This window comes from Rhinatrema bivittatum, chromosome 2 (genome assembly GCF_901001135.1).
Source record: "Rhinatrema bivittatum chromosome 2, aRhiBiv1.1, whole genome shotgun sequence".
Taxonomy (NCBI): domain Eukaryota; kingdom Metazoa; phylum Chordata; class Amphibia; order Gymnophiona; family Rhinatrematidae; genus Rhinatrema; species Rhinatrema bivittatum.
The window spans coordinates 90,656,543-90,678,576 of NC_042616.1; the positions used below are offsets into that span (position 1 = coordinate 90,656,543).

The 22,034-nt window shown below is 45.9% G+C and overlaps 1 protein-coding gene across 4 annotated transcripts in view; it reads left to right on the forward strand.

Moving 5' to 3' along the window:
* Nucleotides 1-22,034, forward strand: part of GALNT11 (polypeptide N-acetylgalactosaminyltransferase 11) — a 181,631-nt gene that overhangs the window by 50,775 nt on the left and 108,822 nt on the right. For all 4 annotated transcript variants that reach the window (XM_029588437.1, XM_029588438.1, XM_029588440.1 and 1 more), the window contains 2 exons: nt 7,037-7,203; nt 11,036-11,161. In XM_029588437.1, the coding sequence (XP_029444297.1) occupies nt 7,037-7,203; nt 11,036-11,161 (293 nt within the window). The remainder of the gene's footprint in view (nt 1-7,036; nt 7,204-11,035; nt 11,162-22,034) is intronic.

Here is a 22,034-nt window from a genome sequence, read left to right on the forward strand (position 1 = left end):
TTTAAAATCAGAATTACTTGCATTTTCCAAAGGTAGGTGCAGTTTGAAAAGTAATCCAAGCTTGCTGACTAATGCTAGCTAGAACAGAAACACACAACCACATTGAAATAGAGATTCTTATTAGAGATGTGCATTTGTTGGTCATTCGTTTCACAGTATGCGGGTATCTGGTAAGCACATACATTTTCCATTGTCCAACTGACTCCCTCACAGGCTTTCTGCTTCGGATATATTTAAAAACGTTTTTACTGTGAGTTTTTGCCTCTATGGCCAACTTCTTTTCAAATTCTCTCTTAGCCTGTCTTATCAATGTCTTACATTAACTTGCCAACGCTTATGCATTATCCTATTTTCTTCTGTTGGATCCTTATTCCAATTTTTGAATGAAGATCTTTTGGCTAAAATAGCTTTTTACCTCACATTTTAACCATGCCGGTAATCGTTTTTGCCTTCTTTCCACCTTTCTTAATGTGTGGAATACATCTGGGTTGTGCTTCTAGGATGGTATTTTTTTAACAATGACCGTGCCTCTTGCACACTTTTTACCTTTGTAGCTGCTCCTTTCAGGTTTTTTCTAACTATTTTCTCATTTTATCAAAGTTTCCCTTTTGAAAGTTTAGCACGAGAGCTGTAGATTTTCTTACTGTTCCCCTTCCAGTCATTAATTCAAATTTGATCATATTATTTATTTATTTAAAACTAGTTGTACCCAGCCACGCATTGCTGTGGCTCAGTCTGGTTAAATGGAAAAGAAAAAAGAGAAAGCACCCGTTTCTAATATGTTTAATTTCACAATGCTTGTGGGTATACAATATTTTTTGTTGTTCCATTGTCTGTGCAGATATAGAGATTGTCTGGTTTGCCGACTCTAGAACACGCAACACATAATTGTCCATGTGAGAATCAATCCGTGTCTAGATGTAAACCGCATAATTCTAGAAATGAAAAAGAATGAAAAAAGAAAAAAATAAACTATATCGGTAAATGAACGGTATGGTAAACGACACAGCTCAATTCTAATGCAATGTCACATGAAATAATTAAATCGAAATGAAAATAAATCGTAATCTATGAAAATTCAATTTAACAATGCAATTGGAAACATCGTAATGGAATCGTAAAATATTTAGTACAAGCCGTTAAGCCAGTTAAAACGGGCAAGATTTTTGTCCCCTCTCCTCCTCCTACGTCTTTGCTCTGCTCCGCTCCTCCCCCCTCCCCCAGCACCACGAAGGGCCAGAGGCGGCGGCGGTGGTAGGAGCTGCAGCGGTGGCTGAGGGGGATCTCGCGAGGCGTAATGGTCCTGCCATCCCAACACTCTCCCCCCTTCCCCGGTGGCAGAGGGACAGGCTCAGACCCCTTTCACTCTATCCTTACAGGCCCCAACTCCTTTGCTCTCCCATTCCCCTCTACACAACCCCCTTCCACTCTAACCTATAAGTGGAGAGCTGGGGGGGGGGGGGGGGTAGAGACTCTCTCTCATATACAGCCCCCTACATAGGCTTCCTCGCTCTCTCTTGCAAATACACTCTCCCTCTGTCCCTCACACGCACGCCCATTCCCTCTCACACACATACACAATCCCTCACGTAGTCTCCCTCTCTCTCTGGCTCTCACACTCACCTTCAGTGCACATTAACACACTTCTCTCTCACACAGTTAAAACGGGCACTCGCAAGAGCTTGCAAAGTTCCCACGCCTGTTGTGTCTGGGAGAGTGAGGAAAACACTCCGTCCCCTCCCCCCCTCGCAAAGGGCAGGCGTCAAGCACTGCAACAGATTTGGGACATGTTGCCTAGCTTACTTTGCTCTTTCTGGGAGATCTGTGCCTTTAAGAAATCCAATTGGGGAGGGAGCAGGGCTCTGGCTTTCACTTTCGTGACGGTGCTTTGCTGGGAGTGGGGGTGGGGGTGGATCGATGCCCATGTAAACTCTTCTCGTGGTGGCTAAGACCCACGGGCGGCTTGACAGCACTGCCTCCCCCCCCCCCCCCCCCAGTTGTGGGATATTTACTTGGCTTCTCCTTATCTGCGGGACTCGGGGGTGGGGGAGGAGGGCGAGCTGTTCTCTCTGTTCTCTATTCAGCTCTTTGCACTTTGGCTGCTGCAGGCTGCAGCTGCTCGTGAACTCTTCACAGCCGCTTTCTACTGCATTTGCTCTGCTCCGGCCATCCCAACTCCCTCCCCCCTCTTCCCGGCGGTGGATGGACTGACTTGGCAACTCTTCTACCCCTTCCTCCTCCTGTGTGTAACTGTCTTGCAGTCCCTACTCCCTCCCCCCTTCCCCAGCGGCGGAGGAATGGGCTGAGCCGTTTCTCGGAGCGGTGACTCATCTGCCCTTTCCTCCTCCCCTCTGTGACGCCCAGCACGTAGCGCAGAGCTCTATGGTCCGCACATGTGCGGCAGAGCTGCTCTCTACTGCGCATTTGCGGTCCGTCGGTCAGAGCCCATTTATTTTTTGTCAAAATCTTTTTGTCAAAATCTTTTTTATTGGTAGTATCGGGTAAGTAACAACCATAGAACACTGAGAACACTAGAACAATATACACAGTAACAAGCAAAGAAAGCATCAGTTCAGGTATTACCCAACACTCCATAACGTTTTGTATTTTCACAGGGAAGGGGGATCCATGCGGATACCCTCAACCCCCCCCCGTCCAAACCTCCCCATCAAGGATTCTTCATTCATCCCCTTTCACTTCCCATGCACAACACCCCCCTCCCCCCCTTTGGAACAGTCCAGTCCGAAGTATATCCATTCAGTCGAAGTTCGACCTGTAGCTCCGCAGGTAAAGCCAACACACAGGCATTCCAACAGGCACAGTAAGTTTTATCCAGAGGTCGATGTCCCAGGGAACACGCCATGCGTTCCAGAAGAGCCATGTCAGCCATACGCCGGGCCCAGGCAAGGTAGGAGGGTCCGCGGCCGGGGTCCAGCCAGTCCGCCAACACTGTGCGGCATGCCAACATAACCGCCGCCCTTTCAAAGCGTGTCTTGGAGCTGCAGCCCAACAGCGTGCCCGGGATAGAGCTACGAATCAGTATCATCCCCGTAAGGTTAGTAGTGGCTCCCGTACACTGATCAATCACAGTCATTATAGCAGTCCAAAATGCCCGTAGAGAGGGGCAGGCAAATAGTTTGTGCCAAAGTCCCAACCTGCAATCCACATTTAAGACACGTGGAGGTGTGTGTAAGCCGCATTTGACGACGTCGGACATCATCGCAATAGAGCCAATGCAGGATCTTAAATTGCACCTCTCGAAGCCCAAGATCCGGGAAATTCTTATGAAGGCGTACAAACTGTGCCAGCATTTGAGCCCCCGTCACAGGAGTGCCAAGCGCTTCCGTCCATCGGCCCGCCAAATGAGAGGTTCTATCAATGACACGAAGTCTCTGCCCCACGGTCTTCCAGCCAGTGATAGTGTTGGCAACATACGCAGTATCGAAGAAGGCGTTGGCAAACTTGACTTCCTCTGCCAGTTCAGCTGCAGTCCACTGATGAGAACGGATGTAATGTCTGGCCTGGAGAAAGGTGTAAAACTGCTTCGATGAAAGATTATAAGTCCGTTGTAACGTGGCAAAATCTAACAATTGACAATCGTTTGCATCATACATGTGATAGATAAACAGTAAACCTTTATTTGCCCAAGAATGAAAAATTGCCCCACTGTCTTGACCCGGCAAGAATTCCAGATTCCGTACCAAGGGGAGGAGTAAAGACCGAGTCCCGGGGCATGGATATAGCTGCCGCCACCAAGACCAGGCTTTAATAGAGGGATGCAGAAAAACCGCTGGGTAAGATACCCCAGTATGGTCCACTGCTCTGGATTGCAGGATACTTACAGGGGAATAAGGGGCAGACATGCGCAGTATCATGCCCGCCGCGCAGAACTTATAAGTGCCCGTCAGCCATTCCCCTATGAACCGCAACTGGCAGGCCACATTGTACAAGCGGAAGTCAGGCATGTTGAACCCTCCCCGCTCCCGCAGCAATACCAAGGCAGGATAGGGTAACCGCGCACGCTTCCCCTGCCACAAAAACTTTTGAATACTGGAGCGCAAGCGCCTGATATCCCTCCCTGTTAACCAACAAGGAACCATGTGCAATACATACAGCAATTTGGGCACAACTACCATTTTTATCAATGCACACCTACCAAAAAGCGATAGTGGGAGGGAAATCCAAGCAGTTAATTGATTGCATAAGTTCGCTATACAGGCGGTGATATTTAAAGCATACAATTGCTTCAAATCCCTGGGAACCCAGATCCCCCAAATACTTCAACCGTGTCGGAGCCCATTGAAAAGGGAAAGGACCCCCCCACTTGGTCGGCAAGCATTCATCAAGGGCCAACGCCTCTGACTTAGAGTAATTAATACGCAAGCCAGCAACCAGCTGAAACTGATCAAATAACCGGACAATCACTGGAACACTATCCCGTGGCTTGCCAACAAACAACAAAATATCGTTGGCTAATAAGGCAATCTTCAGGGGATACCCACCCACACTGAGACCCCAAACCTCCCTGTCTCCCCGTAAACGAATGGCCAAAGGCTCCAAGGCCAGGACAAATAGCAGGGGGGACAGGAGGCAGCCTTGCCTAACACCACACCGAATAGGAAAGGCCTCCGTGGGTAAGCCATTCACCAAAATGGTAGCACTGGGGTTGCTATAGAGGACAGAGAGCCAGCGAAAGTATGGACCAGTGAATCCATAGTTCCCTAAAGCCCAAAACAGGTAGTCCCACGATATCGAGTCAAAGGCTTTTTCAGCGTCAAGACTCAGTATCAAGGCCTCCTCCCGGGACTGGTAGCTAAGAGCAGCAAGAAGACGGCGAATATTTCGCACTCCCTGTCTGCCTTGCACAAACCCGGTTTGGTCCTCCTGAACCAAGTCCGGGAGGAGGCTCTGTAAGCGGGCAGCAAGGACAGAAGACAAAATCTTAATGTCCACATTAATCAAGGAGATGGGCCGATACGACCCCACCTTCAGGGAGCCCATTTATATTGTAGATAGCGTGTGTTGCTTTTACGTTCAACAGATGGCGCTGTTTTTCCAAAAAAGCATGTTTTTACCTGTCACAGGTGTGACATCTATATAATATAGGTATATAAAAACATGCGCGTATTCGAAAGCAATGTTGTGTCAAAATTTCAAAGCAATCGATGAAGTACTTTTGGAGATTTAAGATTTTGAAAAAACGAACATTTACATTTTTATTTATATAGATTTATTTAAAATCTTTTCTATACCGTCGTTAAGCAAGCTGCCGTCACAACGGTTCACAATAAGGCACATAATTACATGTTTTCTTAAATGCGTTATAATATATTAACTAAACAGGTGCCAACAAATACTGTAACATAGTTTCATATTAAATATTACTTAGTGGTTGTGATAAGTCATGTCTACTTCTAACTGTATCAGCTATAAGATAAATTCACACTTAAATCTCGTCCTATGTTGTTGCAATCTAATAAGAATAAAATACACACAATTTGAGTAAGCTGGTGTGTGTGGGAGTTCTGCTGACCGCATCCTACATTTCCCTGGATTCTACTTTCCATTCTCTTTGTGGTATGCTTGTTTAAATAGCCATGTTTTTTGAATGTTTTGATATCTTTCATTCTGATTTCTGAAGGCATGGTGTTCCATATTATAGGTCCTGCCTGGGATAGGGCCCTATCCCTTGCTTGAGTTAGTCTGGCTGTTTTTACTGCGGGAATAGTTAGCAGGGCTTTGTTTGCTGATCTCAGGTTTCTATTGGGGACGTGTACGCGAAGGTCTGTGTTCAGCCATTCTGCCTTTTCATCATGTATTAATTTATGTATGATCACTATTGCCAAGTGGCCCCACCACCGTTACCTCTCTCACCAAATCCTGTGCTCCTCTGAGAATTAGATCTAAAATTGCTCCCTCTCTTGTTTGTTCCTGAACCAATTGCTCCATAAAACTGTCATTTATTCCATCCAGGAACTTTATCTCTCTAGCATGTCCCGATAGAAAAAAATCGAGCCGCGGTACAGTCGATGGCCAGTAGGCCACGAGGGCCAAACTCAACAGTAATCGACAGAAGATGGGTAAACACTTACCGGAGTACTGCGGCCTGAGAAAAGTTAGAGGAGGGACCCTGTGGGGCAATTTAAGTTTAATTAACTCCGTGAGGAAAATTCCTGTCAGGAATCTCTTCAGAGCTCCTAAACCGCGAGGCTACTGCTGTGCGGAAAAAAGAAGACTGAAGGGGGACCCCTGCTGGCTGCGGGGTTAGTGCCATGCTGGGCATGCCCAGTAGGGGCCAGTCAAAGTTCTGGAAACTTTGACAGAAGTTTTCCGTGATTGGGCTCCATCCTGATGATGTCACCCATATGTGAGGACTAACATCCTGCTGTCCTGTGAGAACACCTGTTACAGGTAAGCAACATTTGCTTTCCTCGCCTCAGGCAGCAGATTGCCTTTAGTCACCCCTGGCTGTTAAGTAGTTAGAAGGTTGTACCCTTTGGACCTCTGGTGTCCAAAGGGTACAACCTGCTCATGAGCTGATTATTTTTTTTAATGTGGTACAACATTTTAGTCTCATCGGTATGTGTGTGTGTGTGCGTGTGGGCCTCTTGCTGATAGTGGGCGTTCACTCTTGCTTCCAGGTGACTGAAGCACGTCTCATGTTGGATGTTTTGGGCTTGAGAGAGCAAGAGACAAACAGGGGAAGCTGCCTTCAGGAATCAGACTTTTAATTTTTGAATCTCTGATGTTTTTAATTGAAAATCTTCAGTGTAATCTCTGTGCTTCTCTGTAAATCCATTAGCAATCTAACAGTGTAAATGGGCAGTATATCCTTAAAGGTGATGCGTTCAGAATCCTGGCTGTAGAGAAATGTGGGTCTTTCGTAAAAGGAAACTGTGTGACTGTTATCTTGTCATACTACGTTGAACCCTGTGGGAAATTTCATGCCCGTAGTATGTTCTGCAGTAGAAGGTTTGGAACAAATCTGGTTCAGGGTTTTTATTTGCTTACTTTTGCTGTATTCTTATGTTTGCAGGTGTGAAGAAAAGTCTTACCCATCTGACCTTCCCTTTGCCAGTGTTGTTGTTTGCTTCTACAATGAAGCATTCTCTGCCTTGCTTCGGACGGTACACAGCATATTGGATCGCACTCCAGCAAATCTACTTCATGAAATCATTTTAGTGGATGACAATAGTGAATTAGGTGAGGAATAGCATAGTCATACTTGCTGAAAATTGAATCAAGTTTGTTTGCTTATTTATTGGATTTATATTCTGGTTTAACAACCAATCCACCTATCTGGTTTGCTTTTTGCGAGGTGACCTGGTAGGGTGGTATATAACAACTGAAATAATATTTGTATTGTATCTCCCTTGTTAGCAACTGTATAGTTAACCGATGTGTTTAATATTGTCCAGGAATTTTGAAATAGCAGAGTGATTAAATATTAGCATGGAAGGTTACTGATTAATCTCTTACAGTGGATTAAATTCATTTTCCAAGAATAGCTTCCTCAGACTAAGCGAATCACATAGAAGATTATAAATACCTCTGGATATAAGCAGTAACTAGATGATTAAACCTTCTGTTTGTTCTCTCTACCATCTGTTACCTGTGTCCTTCTCCTCCTTGCCCTCCTCCACCCCGCAAAGAAAGTCAGATCTTTTTTTTTTATATTTATATTTATTCAGATTTTCATTGAATGTGGCTATTTTTCTATATATTTTAGTTTTGCCTTTGAAAGTTATTTTGCAGTTGCAAAAGGAATTCAGTTCATGTTTGATTTTTTTTTTTTTCACATTTTGGGTATACTAGATGGAAAAGTCTTGGATAAGCAAGTTTGCTTACTGTAAATGGTGTTTTCCATAGATAGCAGGATCACTTAGCCATGATCTGTGGGTGATGTCATCCGGTGGTACTGAATGGACTCGTCTCTCCAAACTAGTAGAGCTTTGAGCTCTACTAAGCATGTGTGGGAGTTTTCACCAGCGCCTCTTCAGTCTACCTAGCTATATATATATTTAGCTTTGATATAGTCGACTCCCCAGGGAAAAGGGAGGGCATGTCATGCCTAATTGAGCCTATCATCTATGGAAAACACCGTTTACGGTAGGCACACTTTTTTTCTGTGAATAGGCAGGGCTGCTCTGTCTCCTTTTTGAACATTAGCGCCAGCAAGTTGGTTCCACCCTGGTTAAGGTGGAGCCCATCCTTTCAGAATAGGCTACCAAAATGTTGCCCAGTTCCTAACAAAACTAAAGCTCTCTTCCCTGCACCATCTTGTCATCCATGCATTGAGATTACGGAGCTCTGCCTGCCTCTGGAGTCCTACACATGGAATGGATAACATTTCAGAGAATGCTACCCTGGAGGTTTATGGATTCAATTTTCTATCTAAGAGCCTAAGTTTGGTCTCTAGAACCTGCCTTCCACATCTTCTGGTGTCTGTGCCCACATGCACCATGACAGCCGGTTCCTTCCCAGCATTATCTATAATCCTATCTAGGTGACACATGAAGTCCATCCACTTTGCACCAGGCAAGTTTCCAAGCAATACTCGCATTCACCAGCCACCTACATTCTTAATAAATGAAACATCAACTATGACGGCTGACCTAATCCTTCCCTCCTGGGACTAGAAAGAAAGAAACACTAAAAGAAATTATCTACCTTTCCTATCTTTTTTTTGTAAACATTTCTTTATTAACTTTTTGAACAAATGATATCTGCATACAGTAAGCAACCTAATCAGTTACATTGAAAAAACCACCCAGCGACCTGTAGGTCAAGCCCACGAGCCGTCAGGCCCCCCCCCCCCCCTGTTTCCCCATCTCAAGCAGTAACTGCCACCTGCCACTGTCAGGTGGGCGGTGGTTATAGGTGCGCATTCCTCGGTGTTCCGGTAGAGTCTCTGTAGGTATATGTGGTAGCTTTGGTAATAAGGTCCCTTTTTGACGCAGAAAGTGACCACCAAAAACAGTTCCATACAGCATGGCACATCCCATGTGTCCCCTGCTCGTGCGCCGCCGCCGTTAACAGCTCATGAATTAATAACTGTTCCAGACGTGCCTTCCATTGAGCTCCCAAGGGCCGGCGTTCAGAAATCCACTGATGCATGATCGTTTGGACTGCAATAAGCAGCGCCTTCTGCAAGAAGAGATGATCCAGATCCGACATAGGGCCGAGAGGTTCCGTGACCAAGCGCAGCAGGCAGACTTGTGGTGTCCTAGGAATCCGGACCTTCAAGATCTTGTCCAAATCATCCAACACCTCGCCCCAAAATATAGTCACTTGAGTACATTCCCACAAGCTGTGGAACAGCGTACCCTCTACCTTTCCTATGTTAATCAAAGCACACACTAAAAATTTAATTTACCTCATAACTTCACCTTTCTTCAAATTTTTAAGCTCCAGTATTACCCAGCCCGCAATACTTAACAATCCTCTTCAGCCACCAGCCAATTCATCTTCTCTTATCAATCCTCCCCCAGGATTATTTTAAGACATTTCAGAGTTCTTCCACTTCTACCTTTTGTCATCTAATGGTTTCGTTCTTCACTTGATTCTGTTTAAGCATTTGTTTTTATATCTATCCAGTACAAATTTCATTTTTTGTTTGTCCGTATCTGACATCTACCTATAGGGATAGATGTACCAAATGTTTTTTTCTTATTTTATGGCATTAGGAAAATGCTTAGCACATCTGATTGATAATACACAATACATATCTTAAATAGCCTAAGTGGAGTGTTTTTTTGGTTTAGAGTGCAACGTACCTTGTTTTAAGAGAACTGTTTTCAAGGCTTCAAGCACCTTAATGGCCATCTTTGGCTTTTATTACAGATAATACTCTAAAGTCCGTCAAAGTTTTCAAGACTAAAAGTTGTTTTTAAAACATTTTATTCCTGAGAAAGAAGTATTGTGTGCAATCTGAATCATTCTGGAAGTTGAACAAAATATCCTGTTAATCATATGGAAAATAACAGGATTTGTGGGAGTTAGGTCTGCAGTAAAGCACAAAGGGCAGAAAATCAACACACCATTTCCTTTTTGTTTTTCCGGGATCGTAAGAAGTCAGTATAGAGCTATCCTGGGCATCCAAGCTACCAAAATCCAGGGAATATGAGGTTTTTAGGAGCTCTTGATTTTACCTTTCTGCTCTCTGTCCTCTGAGCAAGCTATTTATGTAGAGAAACTACTGTAAATGTTTTAAAATAAAAAGTGAAAATCTTTGAAAGAATTCTGTTTTGCAGAAATTTCTTCCATTGCTGGCTGTGTAAGTTCTGTAAGAGCTATGCGTATGGGATGTTATAGTAGCCTAAAAACCAGTTTATCCAGATTCTTGTGTAATAAGCGATGTAAAAACATTTCTGTACCTCTTAATAAGATGCAAGAAAACGCATCAGACTCGCTGCTCTTATTTTCTATTACTCCCTGAACCACAGTCTAGACCTGCTGAGGATTTATATCAACTGTTTAGCAGACGGCATAGATGGATTATTCACAAAGTACTAAACTAATACTAATGCCAAATGAGAAATAACTGAATAGTAAAACCTTAGTTATGCATTTGGATTGAAAGTAATAGGCATGATACACATTCATTTCAGGTTCTCATTAGTGTTCTGGAGGCATGATGCTCCCAAATCCTTCTTTTAATGTCCTTTTGTTGCATACCTGATTTCAGAATTTGGATTTGGCTGTGGGTTTTCTGCCTTCCCCATATTGTTAATGCAGTCGTCTTGTCTAATTATCTGAAAGAATTAATTTCCTGGACATGCCCTTGTCTCATAATTCTAGCAAAGCAGCAGGTAGCTGTAAAGTCTAGAGGCTTTTTGATTAACCATTTGTATACTTTTATCCCACCCTTGGTACTTAAATAGTGCTACCTAATTACACAGGAAAAATAACATTTAATTGAAAAGTTCTATTTGGAAATGGAATAGGTTTTATGTACAGAGTTAAATTCTCTATAAAGGATTATTTTAGAGAATATCTCCTACAGATGACCAATCAGACTTTATTTTGATTTCAGTTGACCTCAAGAATGAACTGGATGAATATATCCAAACCAATCTTCCCAGTAAAGTTAAAGTCATAAGAAATGAAAAGCGAGAAGGACTGATTCGAGGAAGGATGATAGGAGCATCTCATGCTACAGGTATAATATATTGACTTTGCTTTAATGCGTTTAATGTTATCTTAAAGCTAAGTAGCTACTTTTCTAGAATTTTCCATTCTCACTAGTAATGGAAAACAGAGCTATTGGTGTAACATAGGTAATTCATATTTGTACTGTGATGCTTTCAGATAATCCAGAAACAAACTTAAATTGCTTGATTTATTTTTTGTCCCAGAGCATAGATACAAAAATGAGTACTATATGTATCCTTAAATAATCATTGCAACATTTTAAACTGACATCAGTTTTCCTGTAAACGTAGAATTTGATTCTTCAGTTTTTAAGGTCCTGAAGGCAAAGCCTTGAGCCATTATGCTGAGCTTCATATGTTCATCTATCGCCAAAATAAATCGCAGCACTTGTGTGACTTTCATACGTGCACCAGGCTTCAGTGTCGTCACCCGACCTCCACCTTATTCTGTCTCCACACCCGTTGCCACTGTTCCAATTGTTCACACCTTCTTCCTCCTCCACCACTGTCACGCTTGTGTATTCTTCTCTTCTGACTCCACTACTGTCATGTTGCTGCCTTCACACCTTCACATATACTATTGTTACGGATTTGAGCACACTAGCTAGACCCTATAGTCTCGCAGTACTATTGTATTTGGTGTTTCTATGGATGTAGAAAGTCGTGCAATGAAATTTGGACCCCATAGATAAAGATGGTGATAAATCACCAGCTGCTTCAGTGTACTTTGTTCCCCTTACAGTCATTGATATTGTCTGTTGAGGTTATCCACCAAAGGAGATGAGGTTGGAAAGCACCCAGAAATGGGCTTTTTCATATGCTGCGCCTTTTTTGTTTAATACTCTCCTGAGAAAGAGATGCTTATTTAAGAATCTTTCATTTTAGGAAAGCAGTAAAGACTTTGCTTTTTCTTTCAGCATTTCCTAATTAAACTTTTTATAGTTTTTACTTATTTATGGTCTCTACTGCTTTTGTCTTCAGTTTTTAGCTCCACTCTGATTTTAAGAGAGTATTGTTCATTTCCTCTCAGGTCGGTTTTTCTGGAGTCGCGTTGTCTTTCCCAAAGCAAATGGGTGGCAATAGAAGTAATCCTCCAAAAGTTATTGAGTCTGGAAGTGGAAGTACCAGTTCCGGTCGCTGAGCACGGACAAGGAAAGTACCCCATTTATTTCGTGGTTCCCAAGAAAGAGGGCACCTTTTGACCCATCAAGGACCTCCACAAGGTGAATCGGAGTTTGAAGGTACTGTGCTTCTGGATGGAGACCTTGTGATTACGGCGGTACACAAGGGAGAGTTTTTGGCATCTCTGGATCTCACCGAGGCCTACCTGCACATCCCTGTTTGCCAGGACCACCAAAAGTTTCTCTGGTTCAAGGTGCTGGGCCAGCATTTTCAGTTTCGGGCCCTTCCCTTCGGCGTGGCCATGGCACCTCGAACCTTCACGAAGCTGTGATGGTGGTCGCAGCAGCCCTGAGAAATGGATGCACCAACACCCTGTACTATCTGGATGATTGGCTCATCAGGGCAAAATCACAGAAGAAGTGCTCATGTTCGGTGCAGCGAGTGAGATCTCTACTGGAGTCGCTGGGCTGGATTTTCAATCTGGTGAAGTCATCTAGTGCCTTCCCAGTCCCTGGAACTTGGGAGCCCGTTTCGACACTCAGCTGGGAAGAGTGTTCCTCTCGACGGACAGGTGATCAAGATCCAGGATCAGATAACTCTGTACAGCGCCTGCTGGTTCCAAAGGTCTGGGACTATCTGCAGGTCCTGGTGTCAATGGCCTCGACATTGGAGCTGGTCCCTTGCTCATGTGCGCCCACTTCAGAGGGCTTTGTTGTCCCGCTGGAACCCCCTGTCGGAGCAGTTTTTTCTCCCACTGCCTCTTTTGAAGTAAGCCAGGTCCAGTCTTGTGTGGTGGCTGTCCAGGAACACTTTGGAGAAGGGAATGTCTCTCGAAGTCCTGGACTGGGTGGTGGTTACCACAGATGCCAGTCTCAGGGGCTGGGGGGCAGTGTGCCTGGGCAGGTCGACCCAGGGCCTGTGGTCTGTGTCGGAACAGTCTTGGTCCATCAATTGGTTGGAGATGCAGGCTTTATGCAGGGCCCTCCAGGTGTTTCTTCCTTTGGTCAGCGGTCAGATGGTGAAAGAGTTTTTGGACAATGCAACCACGGTGGCATACATCAACCGACATGGGGGGACCAAGTGTCCTGCAGTGGCTCGTGAAGCACATCTCTTGTTTGTATGGGCGGAGCTCCATCTCGAGGGCATAGTGGCCTCTCACATTGCAGGAGTGGACAACATACAAGCGGATTATCTCAGCTGGCAACAGTTGGATCCGGGGGAGTGAGAACTGTCCCCTGGAATCACATTTGTGCCCATTGGGGGACCCCTCACTTGGAGCTCATGGCAAAGTGGACCAGTGCCAAGGCCGAAAGGTTCTTCAGTCGCAGGCAGGAGACAAAGCGATGGGGCTAGATGTTCTGGTATGCCCGTGGCCGACCGGGATCCTTCTCTACGCTTTCCCTTCATGGTCCCTCATAGCACGTGTGCTCAGATGGATAGATGCTCATTCAGATTCAGTGGTTTTAGTGGCGCCAGAGTGGCCGCGAGGCCCATAGTTCGCTGATCTAGTTAGTCTTGCAGTGGATGAATCTCTGTGGCTAGCTCACTTGTAGGGACTACTGCACCAAGGTCCCATATTTTCAGATCGGGCGGATCGCTTCTGTTTCGCGGCATGGCTTTTGAGAAGCGGCACTTGCGTCTGAATGAGTATTCGGAGTCCGTTATTGCTACCCTTCTGCAGGCTAGGTGCCTATCCACTTCCATTGCTTATTTTAGGGTATGGAAGGTTTTTAAGACCTGGTGTGTGCAGCAGAGTTTAGATCCATTGCTGGTCTCCGTTCTACATATTTTGTCCTTCTTCTTGCAACAGGGCTTGTCCAAGGATTTGGCTTATAGCTCGATTAAAGTCCAGGTCTCAGCCCTGGGTTGTCTCAGAGGGAAGGTGCAAGGCAAGCCCTTAGCCTCCCATCCTGATGTTGTGCGATTCCTGAAAGGAGTTAAACATCTGTGTCCCTCACTACGGAAGGTGTGTCCGGAGTGGAATCTCAACTTGGTGTTATGGGTACTCTATGAAGCTCCTTTTGAACCACGCTCCTTTGAAGATCCTTACCTTGAAGACTGTCTTTTGGGTCGCCATTTGCTCGGCCAGGCGTATCTCAGAATTGCAAGCCCTGTCTTGCAATTCTGAGATACGCAATCCTTTCCTGCAAATGTCTACCGACAAGATTTCTTTACGTATGGTGCCTTTGTTTCTCCCTAAAGTGATCTCTGCCTTTCATGTGAATCAGACAGTGGAATTGCCGGGATATCTGGACTGGTTGCGGAATTCCTCTATGGGTAGGGATCTCCATCTCCTGGATATGCGGCACACCCTGTTACACTATTTGAAGGTCACCAATTCTTTCGGATGATCTGATCATCTTTTTGTTTTGTTCGGTGGATCTAACAAAGGAGAGAAAGCGTCTAAAGCTTACTTAGCCCACTGGTTAGTTGAAACTTATTTCCATGGCCTATGTTTCTAAGGGCTGTGCAGTATCATTGGGTCTTAAAGCTCATTCTACTCGTGCTCAGGCGGTGTCGTGGGCTGCGTGACAGCTGGTATCTCCTCAGGATATATGTAGGGCCACAGTTTGGTCCTCGCGTCATGCTTTCACGAAGCACTACTGGTTGGATGTGCGCGAACCTGAGGCGATGTCCTTTGGTGAGAGTATACTGAGAGCGGGTCTTTCAGGTTCCCGCCCGGTATAAGGAGGTCTTAGGTACATCCCACTTGTCTAGACTGATCTGGGTATGTTCCGGTAAGGAAAATTTGGTTCTTACCTGCTTATTTTTGTTCCTGTAATACCACAGATCAGTCCAGAGGCCCTCCCTCTGTCATTATGCTGAAAGACTGCTTGTTCTACTGCTGAGCTTATGTGCTCCTAGGAAGAGATTTGTAAAACTGTTTTTTTTGTTAGTTGTTTTTGATGTCACACAGTTTTCTGGCGGTGTTTTCTACTTTGCTTGGTGGCTATCTGGTTTAGGGTTATCCATCCCAGGTGAATTGTTCACCCTGTTGGTAAATTATCTTAGCTTGGGTACAGGTCAATACTGAGGGACTGCAGGTGGCACTCTCAAATAAGTAGAAGTGCCCAAAGTTTTGTCCTCTGCCTCCATCTGCTGGTAGGGATGAATAAAACCACTTGTCTGGACTGATCTGTGGTATTACAGGAACGAAAATTAGCAGGTAAGAACCAATTTTCCTTTCATTTAGCATTTTAGTTAATTTTATTGTTGCTGTTTTATGTTTGTGATAATATTGCTCTTTTATATTGTATTATAAGTTTTTGGATGAGGAAGTGATGTCACCTGATAGAGATGGCTGCTTGACCTTGCTGTTCTGCATGGCTACAGGATAAAAGTGGTTATTTCATTTGACTGAGCACTATTTGAGCCCCAAAGAGGCAGCGATTCAACTTATAAAAGTATGGTGATGGAAGACAGTTGATTTAAAAGAATTCTCCTTCACCGGTGCTGTGGCTTAACTAAAAGATACTGGTAGTGAGGGCAATGGAAAGCATGCAGTAGAAAAGGCCGCTGGTGAACGCTTACCCAACACTGAGAGTGGACAGGAGGGGCCCATGAGAGCAGAATTTTTGGCTTTGTTCCAAGATTTATAAAATGATATAGCGACTGTGAAGATAGAAAAACAAATCTTGGTGAGGGAGCTTCGCTGGGAAGTTGATGAGATGGGGCAGAGTGCTTGATCTGGAGCAGAGGGCAGAATAGCAGGCTGAGGACATGACGCAGCAAGTAAGACATGCAACAGTTAAAGAAATTGACTGAAGGGATTACTGATAAAACGAGTATCTGGAAAATTGTTCTCTGAGAAATAATATATAGGTCAGAGGTGTACCAGAGGAAGAAGGTTATTTTAACTGTATACAGATTATAAAAGTTATTTGTGGGCTCATTGTTAATTCCGAGGATCTGAGCAGATAGAAGTGAAGGTGGATCAGGCATATCAAGCCTTGGGAAGGGCGTTCCATATTAAGCCCTTCAGCATGTTTTCCCAACTTTGCAATTAAAGATATGATGATGCAAAAAGCAAGATCTATAGACACCATTTTATGGAAGGAGGCTAGACTTCTGATATATTTTTTTTTTGTAATTAAATCTTTATTAATAGAAAAGTAATAACACCAAAAGTGTAAAGTATGTAATCCAAAACATTACAATTTTTATTTATTTATTTAAGGTTTTTCTATACCGGCATTCATGAAAGCGTTCACATCATGCCGGTTTACATGAAACAGGGGTGTGAAGAACAAACCAAGAACATAACTAAACGTGATGAAGAGATGCAGTTACAATTAACAGGGGCTGTAAACTGGGAGGAGGAAAAATAGAGAGAGAAAGAGGAGGTTAATTATATACAATATAATGAATCCTTCACTGTATTTTTACCACAAAACAGCCTCAAATCAAAAGTTAATGTCATTAGATAGTAACATACCGATTTACCTCAGAGTGCTGCTTTGAATCTTTCAACCCAATCCCTACCCACCCTAAGACTCCTCCAAAGTCCCTAGAAGAATACAAGCTCCCTCCTATTCTCCCCCCAACCCCCTCCCCCTTCCCCTTCCCCCGTGCCCCTATTCTCTATCCTTCTACTGTATGTAAGGTCTCCAAATCTTCTCAAGTGTGTAACATGTCATTTCGTATGGCCATAAGTTTTCCCATATAGTATACCCTCCTAATCCTGGAAAAAAAACATCTGTTGTAGTTTGTATTGTAATTTGCAATTTTACACCTGGTTGCAATCAAGATATGCATCATCAGACACTTTTGAGTTTCATTCCCAACCTCAGCTGGTATGCTCAACAGGCATATTTTGGGATCTTTAGGGACAGAGATTCCAATCATATCTCGCACTGAACAAAGAATTCTATCCCACAACCTGCTCACTGCCAAAGACTCCCACCACAAATTGAAGAATGAACCCACGGAGCCACTTCCCCTCCAACACTTGTCACTTAAATGGGGAAACATTTTGCTCAATCTAGCTGGTATCAGATACCACCTATAGAGTAACTTATACCCATTTTCTTTTATCAGGGCCGAAACTGACCCCCTGCTGGTAGCCAAGAAGCAATGATTCCAAACACTATCCTTCAGGGATTCTCCCAAATCATTCTTCCAGGCTTGTTGAAATTTTTGTTTCGCGATCAATTCCCCATTTAACAGCACATAAATCCTAGATATAGGCCGCTTAATCCTGCCAACTTGATTACAAAAGCCTACAAAAAAGTGTTTTGCCCTTCTGAAGTTCAGAGCCTATTTTTTCTGCACAGAAATAATGAACCACTTGGTTATAAGAAAAGTGGTCATTCTGGGACGGCTGATATATCTGTTGCATTTTCTCGAAGGGCAGTAAACATTGACCATCCCATAGTTTCTCTAATCTAGTTATCCCTTTCCCCATCCAGTTCACTATTACCTCAGCCTCCAAACCTGAACTAAAATTTTTATTATACAAAAATGAGGTACAGTGGAAGAATCTTCTATCTCCTAGGCAAGCAGGATCATCATCCTCACATGTGGGTGACATCATCCGATGGAGCCCAGCACGGAAAACTTTTGTTAAAGTTTCTAGAAGCTTTTACTAGCACACTGTGCGTGCCCAGCATGCCACTATCTGCGTGTCCACGAGAGGTCCTCCTTCAGTCTGTCTTTTTCCTTGGTGCATTTGCCTTGCAGTTAGTGGAGCTCTGCTTCTTTCTTGTTTTTTTGTGTACAATTCAGGTATTTTTTCCCGTTCCATCGTCTGGTTCCCCTTCGCGGACAGTGCCTCCTCTGCCCAGTAGGTTAAAAACCTTTTTTTCCCGCTTCTTCGCGGTCAGTTCCCGGCATCCTGCTTCCCGATGGCCGCCGGTCATCGACTGCACATTGGGTATTTTCATGGCATCGTCCGGCTTTCATCGGTGCCTCCAGTGCTCATGGACCTTGCCTTTCACGGATCCACATGAGGTTTGTATCCTATGCCTGGGGGCTTCGCATGCCGTCCGAGGGTGTCAGCTGTGTGACCAGATGACCCTCAAGGGCCGTCGCATGCGCTTTGACAAGATGGAGAAACTTTTCGTATCCAAAAATTCTGATTCTTCCACACCCATGTCACTCATCAATACAGAGGGGTCGATGGGAGCTCCTCAATATGCTCTTGCTTGCTGCTACTACTACTACATCTTCAAAGATCGAGGGAACAGTGACTGATCCTCCATGATCTCACCGGTTTCCAGGACATTGGGATCCTCCGCTTCCTCGGCACCAGGGAAAGACTGGGCCGAGCACCATGGGAGATCCCGCAAGCATCGACATTGGTAGCTGTTGGCGCATGGCTCTGGTTCCGGTGTGGTACCGGCAGCTACCATACTGGCACTGAAGCGACCCCGTGGCTCAGATGCCCCATCCTCCAATATACCTGGGAGTCCCAGGCATTCCCCACTGATATCTGTGCTGGGCACCTTGCCTCCTTGAAGAACCGAGGAAGAGCCGGTGATGCCTCATTCTCCTCCTTCAGTCCTATCCTCACTGGACTTTAAGGAGGAGTTGGGCTGCAGGGTGCAGACCGTGGTGCTCAGAGCTCTATGGAGTGTCGAGCCACCCCTGCCACCAGTCCCCATGCCGGTGCTGGATTGTCCACAGTCTCTCCTGGCACCTCTGCTCGAGCATCTGGATGTCCTTCTCGGCACCTTCCCAATGCAACTGGTGCCCAAGAGACCTTCGGTTACCCATTGGCCACTGATGCCCCCCCTTGGGAGCAATCCCTATCATTGGTTTCTCCAAGGAGGAAGACGTGGCCGGTGCTGCATTCCCGAGGTCTCTGTTCCCTGAGCCTTTGCCCAGGCCCACTGGCCTGCGGCCCTCAGTTTCCCCGTTGCCTGGAGAACCATCAATTCCCGCAAGGCCCTCATGCCTCTGAAGCTGTCGGAGCCCAGGGCTAGAATCCCCCACAGGCCTTGCCTACGCCAGCCCTGCGATGGCCTTAGTGAGGAGGAGGGCCCTTATGATTCGTGGGGGGACGATTCCTTGGAGTCTTTGTCTGAATTTTCAGACTACCCCCTCTCCATGCCTTTCCTGCCGGAGGAAAGGCATCGGTTCCCCCTCAGAGGAGCTTTCCTTTTGCAGGGTTCGTCAGGGCCATGGCAGAGGCTATTCCCTTCCAGCTTCTTATGGAGGAGGAAGTGCTCCAGTTTGTCAACGCTCCCAAGGAAATCGTGGCAGTTCCCATCCATGACATCTTTAAGAACCTTCATCTTCGGATGTGGGAACTCCTAATCTCCATATCTTCAGTTAATAGGAAGTAGGATGCCACCTATTTGGTTCAACAGGCCTTGGGATTCGAGAGGCGGCACTTCCCTCACCAGTTGATCGTAGTGGAGCCTGACCTTAAAAAGGCAAGCGCTCCCGTACCCATGCCTCTGCCCCTCTGGAGCGAGAACATGGGGAGCTTGCTGCTCTGGGCAGAAAGGTCTTTCAGGGCGCTTTGCTTATCGCCCATATTGCTGCTTATCAGTTGTATATGACCCAATATAACCGGAACCTGTGGAAACGAGTCCAGGACCTTGCAGAGAGTTTGCTACAGCAACAACAGGAGTCGCTGTCAGCTATTATCCTACAAGATTTAGAGGATGGCAAATACGAGGTGAGGTCCACCTATGATGTGTTTGAGACTGTGGCCCAAGTAGCCGCTGTGGGCATTGGCGCCCATAGGATGACCTGGCTCTGGGCTTCTGACCTCCGTTCGGAGGTGCAGAAGAAGCCAACTGACCTCCCCTGCACAGGTGACAACCTTTTTGGGGATAAGATCTGGGATGCAGTGGCTCAGTTGAAAGACCACCATGACACCCTCCAGCAGTTCTCTGCTAGCGCTTCAGTTGCTCCTTCCTCTGTCAGGAAATCTTTCAGGCCAAGTTCCAGGAAGTCCGTTTACAAGCAGAGAAAATATTTTCCTCCAGCCTCTTGAGCTCATACACCACGCACTGGTTCCAGGGGCTGCTCCCTTCAACAGCAGGCACCTAGGCCTCAACCTGTGCCCCAGCAAGCTCTGGCTACGTGTTTTTGACTGGCGGCGAGGGAGCATGAGTCAGCCAAACATATCCATGGTACTGGATCCTCCAGTAGGAGGCAGGCTCATCAGCTTCACTCACCACTGGCAGGGCCATCACTTCGGACCAATGGGTCCTCACCATAGTCCGTCAGAGATACAGACTCAATTTCAGATGGCTCCCAGAGAACTCTCCCCCATATCCGTCGTGGAGTTCGTCCGCCCAGCAGGTCATACTTTGGAAGGAACCCTCCACCCTTCTCTCAGCGGTATAGCCTGTTCCTCTCCTTCAGCAGAGCCAGGGATTCTATTCGAGGTATTTCCTAATTCCGAAGAGAAACTGCGCCCCATTCTCGACCTCAGGGCATTGAACAAATTTCTCTTAAGAGAAAAGTTCAAGATGGATTCTCTGGGCACTCTGATTCCCCTCAAAAGGAGACTGGTTCTGCTCCCTCAATCTCAAGGAGGCTTATGCTTACATAGCTATCTTCCCCGGCCTCAGAAAATACCTCCACTTTGTGATGGGGAAGGCTCACTACCAGAACAAGGTACTGCTTTTTGGGTTGACCTCAGTGCTCCGCATCTTCACCAAATGCCTAGCGGTGGTGGCTGAGTATCTCAGGTGCAGTGTGGTACACATCTTCCCATACCTGGATGACTGGTTATTCAAGAGTGACTCCCGCACAGCGTCACTGAGCGCTTTAGCCCTGATGGTGCAGACTCTGCAATTCTTGGGGTTCGTAATAAACTACCCAAAGTCTTGCCTCTGCCCATCTCCTCAGCTGGACTTTATAGAAGCCAGACTGGAAAAGGTGCAAGCAAAAACGCTTTTGCCCTGCGACCAGGCTCTTGCCCTCTCCTTGTTAGCAACCTACGTGCGCAGCAGCCGGCAAGTGGGCCACATGGTAGCTTCTGTCCATGTTACCCCTCTTGCCCGCTTGTGCATGGAAAGGGCACAATGGACCTTGCAGTCGCAATGGCAACAGGCCTCACAGGACCTCGAGACCTGTCTCTCATTCACAGAACCTCTGAGAGCATCTCTGTCCTGGTGGGAAAACTTCTCCAATTTGGAGCAGGGAATTCCTTCCAGGTTGCCACGCCTCAAGTGGTCTTCATCACAGATGCCTCTTCTCAGGTCTGGGGATGCCATGTTGATGGCCTCCACACACAGGGTCTCTGAACAGCTCACGAATCCCGCTGTCAAACGTTTTGGAGCTTCAGGCATGAATGGACTACCAAGTTGCAATGTGGTATGTCAACAAATAGGGAGGTACGGGATCGTTCCTTCTCTTTCACAAGGCAGTGCAGGTGTGGTCCTGGGGCCTGTGATGGGCGATGTTGCTATGAGCGACATATGTGCCTGGGACTCTGAACATACTGGCAGACCGACTGAGCTGGAATCTTTCATCGGTGGGGAACCCCAGATGTAGACCTCTTCACCTCCCCGTACAATTGCAAGGTGAGCAGTTTCTGCTCCCTGTTGCTGGGGGGGGCGGACATCTGGCCTGCGACACCTTCCTTCACTGGGGGTAGGGTCTGCTGTATGCATATCCTCCTCTCCTGCTCCTCTTGAAGACCCTGCTGAAGCTTCAACAGGACAGCAGGACCATGATCCTTGTGGCACCTTATTGACCCTGACAGAGCTGGTTCCCTCTCCTTTGGGATCTGTCGGTTAGGGACCCCATTTGACTGGGGACCGCGCCCGATCTGATAACTCAGAGCCAGTGCTGCTT